General features: G+C 56.4%; 2 protein-coding genes across 3 annotated transcripts; one reads left to right on the top strand and one right to left on the bottom strand.

Annotated features, from left to right (window-relative positions):
- Positions 1 to 430: 430 nt before the first annotated feature.
- On the top strand, positions 431 to 2416 carry AVPR1B (arginine vasopressin receptor 1B). Its single transcript, XM_042812991.1, has 2 exons — positions 431 to 1409; positions 2118 to 2416. Exons 1-2 carry the CDS (start codon positions 431 to 433, stop codon positions 2414 to 2416), a joined length of 1278 nt encoding a protein of 425 aa, XP_042668925.1.
- Positions 2417 to 3655: 1239 nt separating this feature from the next.
- On the bottom strand, positions 3656 to 7939 carry RHEX (regulator of hemoglobinization and erythroid cell expansion). Of its 2 annotated transcripts, XM_042812992.1 has the most exons (6): positions 7764 to 7939; positions 6279 to 6339; positions 5895 to 5983; positions 5020 to 5127; positions 4540 to 4604; positions 3656 to 4272 (listed from the first exon to the last, which is right to left on the bottom strand). In XM_042812992.1, exons 2-6 carry the CDS (start codon positions 6293 to 6295, stop codon positions 4072 to 4074), a joined length of 480 nt encoding a protein of 159 aa, XP_042668926.1. In that variant the 5' UTR covers positions 6296 to 6339; positions 7764 to 7939; the 3' UTR covers positions 3656 to 4071. The 2 variants fall into 2 exon arrangements, with proteins under 2 accessions (XP_042668926.1, XP_042668927.1); XM_042812993.1 differs by lacking the exon at positions 7764 to 7939 and having other exon boundaries at positions 6279 to 6356.

Genomic DNA, 7939 nt, shown 5'->3' with positions numbered 1-7939 from the left:
GCACAGATCCTCAGAGTCTGGGATCACAGCTCTGATTGCAGCAATACAGCAGCTGGACGCAGCGGGGGGGGGGAGGGAGGGATCCCACTATAAATCCCTGCCCGCAGTTCTCACTGCAGGGATTCTGTGTGCTTGGTTTCTTGGTGTCCTGCCTGCTCCTGGAGGGAAAAGGCCAAAGGGATGCAGCCTCTGTTGCCGTCGCTGCACTAAAAGGAAGCAAGGAAGAGGAACTCTCTTTCGATTGAGGGATAGAGGTGGATTGCAAGATGAGCCGTGCAGGGAGATTTAAGGATTTAGGGGTGCTCAGTGCAGCCCAGATCAAAGGCTGAGCCGGGATTGCAGCACCCCTCCAGGAAACCCACGCCGAGTGGGTGCACAGGGACAGAGGTGGCAACCGGCCACAGTGCTGGGGGACACACAGAGGAGTGGGATGGAGCCAGGCTGGGACTGGAACAGCTCTCACAGCAGTCAGACCACGCACAACACAGAGCTGCAGAACTTTCAACCCTCATTGGGGACCCCCAACCGGACCCTGCTGCAGGGCCGGGATGAACAACTGGCCAGGGCAGAGGTGGGGGTGCTGGCAGCCATCCTGCTGGTGGCCACCGTGGGCAACCTGGCCGTGCTGCTGGCCGTGTGCCGCCCTGGGAGGAAACTGAGCCGCATGCACCAATTTGTGCTGCACCTGGCACTCAGCGACCTGGGCGTCGCGTTCTTCCAGGTGCTGCCTCAGATGCTGTGGGAGGTGACGTACCGCTTTGTAGGGCCGGATCTGCTCTGTAGGTTGGTGAAGTACCTGCAGGTGCTCAGCATGTTCGCCTCCACCTACATGCTGATGGCCATGACCCTGGATCGCTACGTGGCCGTGTGCCACCCGCTGCGCGCCCTGCGCCAGCCCAGCCGCCAGCCCTGCGCCATGGTTGGGGCTGCGTGGCTGCTCAGCTGCCTGCTCAGCACCCCCCAACTCTTCATCTTCTCCCTACGGGAGGTGAAGCCAGGCTCAGGGGTGCTGGATTGTTGGGCTGACTTCGGGTACCCATGGGGCGCCCGTGCCTACATCACCTGGACCACGCTGTGCATCTTCCTCCTGCCCGTCGGCATCCTCACCGCCTGCTACGGCCTCATCTGCCGTGAGATCTGCAAGAACCTCAAAGGCAAAACGCAGAGCTGCGTCCCCGTGGCAGGAGGGTTCCTTGCAGCCTCCCCCAGCGCTCTGTACTGCAGTCAGAAGGGCACAAGGTGCCACTCCGGGCAGCCCTCGCGTGTCAGCAGCGTGCGCACCATCTCCCGCGCCAAGATCCGCACGGTGAAGATGACATTTGTCATCGTAGTGGCCTACGTTGCCTGCTGGGCTCCCTTCTTCAGCATGCAGATGTGGTCGGTGTGGGACGAGGATGCTCCTGATGATGGTGAGTAGTGGTGGGGATGAGGGAGGAGCCCTTTGTGTTTTTAACAAGCAGGAGCTCACTTCTTTTCTTGGGCGTTTTTTTGTTTGTTTGTTTGTTTGTTTGGCAAAGCACTGCTTAACTCCCCCACAGCGGAGCCAAATCGTTGCTTTTCTCCATCAAACCCACTGAAAACCAATGACTTCTGACCAGCAGCTGTAGGGAGGCATCAAGTTGCTATGCAAACCTTTTGCCATGTGTCTCTCCCCTCATTTGGGAGTTTGTTCCAGGAGCTGCTGTGCTCCCATGTGGCTGCAGGAAGAGTTTTATCTGTGCAGCTTTCCCCCTCCTCCCTCTGGAAGGATCGCTGCTCTTTCACACAGAGCACTGAGTGCCCATTGGGCTTTTGCTGAGCCAGCTGCAGAGCTTGGAGAAGCTGATTTGGGATTTCATTTCATATGTTTTTAATTTCAGTATCTCTCCTGGCCTGCTTGAGGCATTACCCAGCCTGCCAGCCCTCTGGGAGTTGCTCTGGCAGCAGACTGAGGGAAGCAGCGGGTCTGAAAGCTGCCAGCTGCCACCCCAGCAATGGGATGGGAGTAGAACAAGAGGGAATTTTCAGCACTGAAGCCACACAGAACCCCTCAGAAGCCCTGAGCTCTGCACGCTGAGCCCCCTTCACCCTGAGCCCACTCCAGTGGAGGTTTACACCCCCCCCTTTTGCCTCCCCAGACTCCGCCGACGCAGCCTTCACCATCACCATGCTGCTGGCCAGCCTCAGCAGCTGCTGCAACCCCTGCATCTACATGTTCTTCAGCGGGCGCCCGCTGCAGGATGCAGCACGCTGCCTGGTCCTATGGGGCTGCCCCAAATCCGCACCACGCAGGCAGGGCTCGGCCGGCAGCCTGTGCAGCAGGAGGACCACCATCCTCAGCCACGGCCTCAGTGCTGGCATCCCCCTGCACAGGGGCAGTGGCAGCAACCTCAGCCCCCTCGAGGAGGAAGCAGTGACCGATTCGGGCACACTGTAGGCTGTGGTGCTGCTGTGGCATCGTGGACAATGGCAGGCAGGACTGTCTCCCCTCCTGGTAGCATTGTGTTTCACCAGGAGCTGTGTGCTTCACCCAGAATGTATCACCAGCCTTCTTGTCCTCGTGGGTTTTGCTGCTGCATGCGCTGCATCTGCTGTGTGCATCAGGAGACGGAGGCAGCCCACCACCATGTGCAGCTTTCACCTCTCCATGCACTGTGATGCATCCCCATCCACCACCCTGCTCCCCTTCGTGCTCATTACCCAGATGTCTGATGGGGATGCTGCATCAGCGCATCTTTTAAGAAAGACCCTTTTATGAGAGTTTTGGGTGTTTGACAGCTGCCAGCAAAGCAGTCTGAGCACAGCAGGAGGCATTGCAGCCACATCTGCTTGAGAGCTCCTTGCAGTCACACTGCCGTCTCCCAGCCTCATGGTTTTGCTGGTGGAGCAGCCAATGCAAATGGCTTCCCCCTGCCCTGTGGCTCTGCACATGTCCCCAGGGCTGCAGCAGACACGACCGTTGCATTGCACTGCATTGCATTGCACTGCATTGCATTGCATGGCTCTCTGCAGCATTGCACTGCACCAGGTATTTCCCCTCTGCAGTACTGCAATGCAGTAGTACAAGCACCCCAAATGCAGCACAGACATCACTGAGGAGATGCCTGGAAGAGCCCTGGCCCACCTCCACCTCATCCAGGCAGATCCTGCCTCCCTCCCACCAGGTTTCTTCTTCCTGCAGTCAGCAGCCATTGCACAGTGCTGCTCTGCACTGCTGAACAGCTGCTGCACATTAAAGAACCGTTCTCAAATCGCTGCTGCTGCTTTTGTCTTATTTAGCGAGGAGCAGAGCACCTGCAGGGCACAGGACCTGGAGGCAATGGGATTTCTTCCTGTTGTCCCTGCAGCATCCCAGGTGAGCCACGGTCAGTCACACTGAGCTCCAACTGAGGTGGGAGCCACACTCACCCTGGGGTGGGCACAGCTCGGGTGGGGAAGATCACCTCCTGCACCCCACACGTTTGCTGCAGGGAAGGTGGAGGGCAGGGAAAATGCAATGCAGGGATTTAGTCATGCACAGATGCCGTAGTCCCATCCTGCTTCTCCCACATCCAGAGGAGGTTTAGAGCCCCAGTCATCTCCAGCAGCTGAGAAAGGCAATGCCCCCACCCCAGTGCCAGGTGATGGGTTGATGGGGCCCTGAGGGGGTTCAGCATCAGAGGAAAATGGGGTGCAGAGAGGAGGGATCGGTGTGAGGGCAGAAAGGGTGAAGCCGGTGGATGGAGTGTATTTAAAAGGTTTTTATGACAGCGATCAGCGAAGGAAGCATTATTCACAGGATGTGTCAGCCCAATGGAGGGATGGTTTGGAAATGATTGCATTTCCCTCTCTTACCCGCATCCCGCTGGGGGAGCATTTGCTTTCACAAGATGAGAAAACGGCGTTCACACACACGTGCAGAGCTTGTGGCAGTCTGAGAAGGAGCGTTTCCCCACAGGGAGGTGTGGGGCAGCCCCACATCACCCCACACCCACAGCCTCCGACCCCGAAAGATCCCTGGGGGAGCTGCACCATCCCAGGGAATGGCAGCAGCCCTGTGCCAGCACTGACCTGGGCACAGAGCGGTGGCTGCTGTGGGACCCCAGGGAAGTGTCACAGCTTCACCTCTGTGTACTCGATGGACTTGGATGCCACAGGGCTGGAGCAGGTCCAAAACTCTGCTTTCTTCTTTTTTGGGTCCACGTTGACGTAATCAGCGCCCATCTTCATGTTCTCGTAGTTCCTATCAGAGCCTTTCCCAGGGAACAGCACGGATGTGTAGTTGAGGTTTTCCTTTGAGCGGGTTTTCCTTTCCTAGGGGAGCAGGCACAGTGCTGGGTCACACAGCAGCACCTCAGGGTGCCGGCGCCCTGGAACCGAAAAGCACACCGTGCCCTGGCACCGCCATTACCCGTGGGGACATCCCCCTGTCAGCACTGCGTGGGGCAGGGGACAACACCTACAGCTGTACCGCTGGTTATTTTAATACATCTCAGTGTGTTTGCCTTCATCGTGCTGCCACGGCTGTAGCAGCTGTGATTGCTTTTGGCAGAGCTCTGCCCGTGGAGCACAGCTCCGTACCTGTGGGTGCAGAGAGCTGCTGTCCGAGTCCTCTGAGGTCTCTGAAGACGTCTCGCTGCTCCCTTCTAAACGGGACATGCATCCCAGAAATGTGTAATCAGGGAGAAAAAGCAATCAGAGAACAGTGTGAGCAGCAGAAGCGGCCGCCTCTGTGCTCCCCATCGTTAGCAGTGACACACACATGGGAATGCTCTCAGCCCAATAAGGCTCGCGTACACGAAAGTGAAAAGTGAAAATGCAGATGGCACAGTGTGATCCCGCCCCATCCATCCCCCTGCCCACCAGCAGTGCCCACAGGGAGCAGGAGAGGCCCAAAATGCACACAGCTGCTGCACCCAGTGCATGGCTGCAGACTGCCTGCTCCGCATTGGCACCCGGAGGAGCAGCACTGAGCAGCTCTGTGTAAGAACTGCACAAAGCACAAAGCACAAAGCACAAAGCACAAAGCAATGCATGGCCGTGCTGCAGGATCCCCCTTACCCGTATAGTTTGGTTGCTGCACCCCTTCCCCTCCAGCTGAAGAGATGGGTGGTTGCTGGGGCTGTGCTGTGGGACCACTGCTCACCTGTGCGCTGCAGCAGTGCCTGTCTGCAATAGTGGGGAGGGGGATCAGCCCTTTGCTGCAGCTCTAAGCCGGCTGCAGCCTCCCCCCCCGCATCCCTCCAGTGCCATTTGGGTGCTTTCTCTCCCCTGCAGCTTCCTGCACAGCTCATCCCCCCTCCGCTCCCCAAAGCCAGCAGCTCGGTGCGGGCCGTAGCACAGCAGCAATTATTATTTTGTATTGGAGTGGGCAAATATCTGTCAATTCAATTACTGAGCTGATGAAGTGTGCTCTCTGTTCTCTGCGATGTCAGGCTCCAAAGTCAAATCAGCACATGGGGGACCCTTCCCATGTGTAAGGTTAGATCTGCTTTGACCCACAGGCCCGGCAGAGCACGCATTGGGTGCAGATGTGGGCAGCATCTCTTTTCCTGCTGGAAATCACAGCTCCATCTGGATTCTGATATTGCAAATCGATTCTGTCAGCGAGGAAACCCCACTGCTCTTCTAACCAGAGCAATAATACAAAATGTTTTTGGAGCAGCACTGCATCCTGGGCTGTGCAACTCCATCACTGTGCATGGCTGCTCTGCTGCGCTGCGATCAATACGGCTCCACACCGGTGCTGAGCAGGGGGGGTCTGATGGTTGCAAGGGTGCCCAGACCCAGTGCCCCATAGCAGGAGAGAGAATCAGGGCCAGACAAGGTGCTGGGGCGCTGGGGTGCCTCGAGGATGGGGATGCTGAGGCTTTGGGCAGATCCCTTTTCCTTTTCTGAGCTGAGGGCTGATGGAGGAGCTCAGGGTGGTGCGTTACCTATTTTCCTGCTGAGCATGATGTAAAGCAGCAGCAGGAGCAGAGAGCTGAGCAGCAGGGTCACAGCTGAGGTGGCGAGAGGCACCCACCTGAATGGGAGAAAAGGATTTTGCCCAAATGAAAGAAATATCAGAATTATTTGAAATCTTTCGGCGTCGCTTTGGCTGACGTGGCCTCCAAGTCTGCTCAGCCCATAGTTTGCAGGCAGAGGTTTTGGTTTTGCTTTTCATTCTTAGCGCCCCGGGCTCCACACCCTTCATTCTGGGGTCCCATCCCAAGAAGGGATTTTGAAAACCCCCAAGCAGCAGTGATGCAGAGGGCTCCCACCGACCTTCAGCCCAGACCCCAAGCCCCAGCTGTGCCATGGGGCCGTGCAGCACTCACCACTCACAGTGCTCCATCTCCGTCGTCACTGTGGTGCCAGCAACGTCCCTGAGGTTCCTGGAGACAGACAGACAGCCACAGGCAGCCCCACACACCCCTATGCTCAGCCTTTTCCCTGCCCTCATCCCCTCAGCTCTGTCTGCTCCCAGCACGGAGCTTCGGGGCTGATAACAGCCCCATCGCCGCCAGCTGCAGTGCATCCTCCTTGCTTTAATCCTCTTTCACATTTCTTCACTTCTTTTTTTTTTTTCTTTTAATCCGCAAAAAAATACTCAATAACTCTCATCTGGAGGCAAAAATAAATCGTAGGAGAAAGTAACCAACAGGCAAAGCTGTGCTTGATGCTTCACTGCCGCCCGCCGGGCACCTGGGAGAGGATTTTCCAAGTGCTGCAGGAAATCATTTGCTCCAATCCCATTGCAAATGGAGGCGTGCACTTCCCTTTAACTGCGCTTGAAACACCTCGGATTTCATTGTAGGTGAGTGCCTCAGTCCTGCTGAAGCTGTCAGGACTTAAAGCACGGCAGATAATACGTGTGCCTGAAGCGGGCTCCTTGGCTTGCAATTTTTGGCTGTACTGCTTGGGGATTTATAATGAAGGACAGCAATCAAGAGCCTTCATTTCGTGAGTGCTCACTCGCAAAAAAATACCCTCAGTATTCGTGCAGAGGTATCTTCAGCTAAAGCTTAGAGACGGTGATTAAAGGAGCCATAATGATGTGAGTGATAAACGCAGATCGACAGAGCCAAGGCCCATCCATCCCATGGGCCAAAAGCCCAAAGATGTATTTCCAAGAGTAAAGCATCAGAATGGCATCGTTCCCCTGCACCGTTCCACTTACCCAACCCTTGGGCACCTGCTGAGCTAGGAGTCCATGTCTTGCCAGGACTTTCCCCCTTCCTTATTGATCTGAGCTCACCCCAAATATCCTCCTCAAATGGCCGCCGTTTGAGTGGCTCATTTCCTATTTTGGTGCAGGAGATTGCTGCAGCAGCAGATAGCAATCTGAGAATTGAACTGCTTAGAAGGAAACAGCAAAGCAGGACCCAAACCCAAACACCAGCAGCAGGCAGCTTCTTTGCTGGGGTGCATTGAGATGGAAGAGATTACGCACAGATGCGCCTTGAAATACCTATTTTGCAGATAAGGGCTGCAGCACATGTACTTTTTTGGTGTCTCAGGGGCCGTGAGCCCCCTCCTGCCCACCCCCAGGGTATTAACCCCATCTATAGCAAGATGCCCCATTGCACTCAAGGTTTGTAGAGCACTTGGCTGGTTGAGCTGCGAGTGCAAGATGTCTGCGCTCAATCTGAAGGTAAGCAAACCCACGGCGTTGCCCCAGATGACTTCAAACCTATTCCTGCCTGACCTCAGCACTCAGTTTTAGCTGTAGAGCTCAGCACAGCACAGCCCCAGCACAGCCCTGTGCTGCCCAGCACCACATGGAGCGCGGCACGTTGGGTGCCCATTGGGTGTTACCTGGGGTGCAGAGACCTCCGTGTGTCCGTCCTGCCTTCGGGGCACAGAGCAGATGGATGGGATGCTCTGCAGAGGTCAGGGATGTTTCTGGAGCATTTTTGGTGGATGTTTGACTGCAGCTGGTGCAGCAGTGCTCACTGACTGGGCGCCGGATGCGGTCTCGCTTTGCCCCCAGAAGTGA

This window comes from Centrocercus urophasianus, unplaced genomic scaffold (genome assembly GCF_019232065.1).
Source record: "Centrocercus urophasianus isolate 14NV4802_14NV808 unplaced genomic scaffold, USGS_Curo_1.0 seq_133, whole genome shotgun sequence".
NCBI lineage: Eukaryota > Metazoa > Chordata > Aves > Galliformes > Phasianidae > Centrocercus > Centrocercus urophasianus.
Note: the sequence above shows the minus strand (reverse complement) of the source record. Positions and strands in the feature narration are given on the sequence as shown.

Excerpts from the sequence above, each read along its gene's own strand:
- AVPR1B (XM_042812991.1), top strand. The coding sequence starts at position 431 with ATGGAGCCAGGCTGGGACTGGAACAGCTCTCACAGCAGTCAGACCACG. Across the intron at positions 1,410-2,117 it reads CGAGGATGCTCCTGATGATG|ACTCCGCCGACGCAGCCTTC; the intron begins GTGAGTAGTGGT and ends TTGCCTCCCCAG.
- RHEX (XM_042812992.1), bottom strand. Across the intron at positions 4,605-5,019 it reads GCAGCAACCAAACTATACGG|AAGGGAGCAGCGAGACGTCT; the intron begins GTAAGGGGGATC and ends TGTCCCGTTTAG. Across the intron at positions 4,273-4,539 it reads GCAGCTCTCTGCACCCACAG|GAAAGGAAAACCCGCTCAAA; the intron begins GTACGGAGCTGT and ends CTGCTCCCCTAG.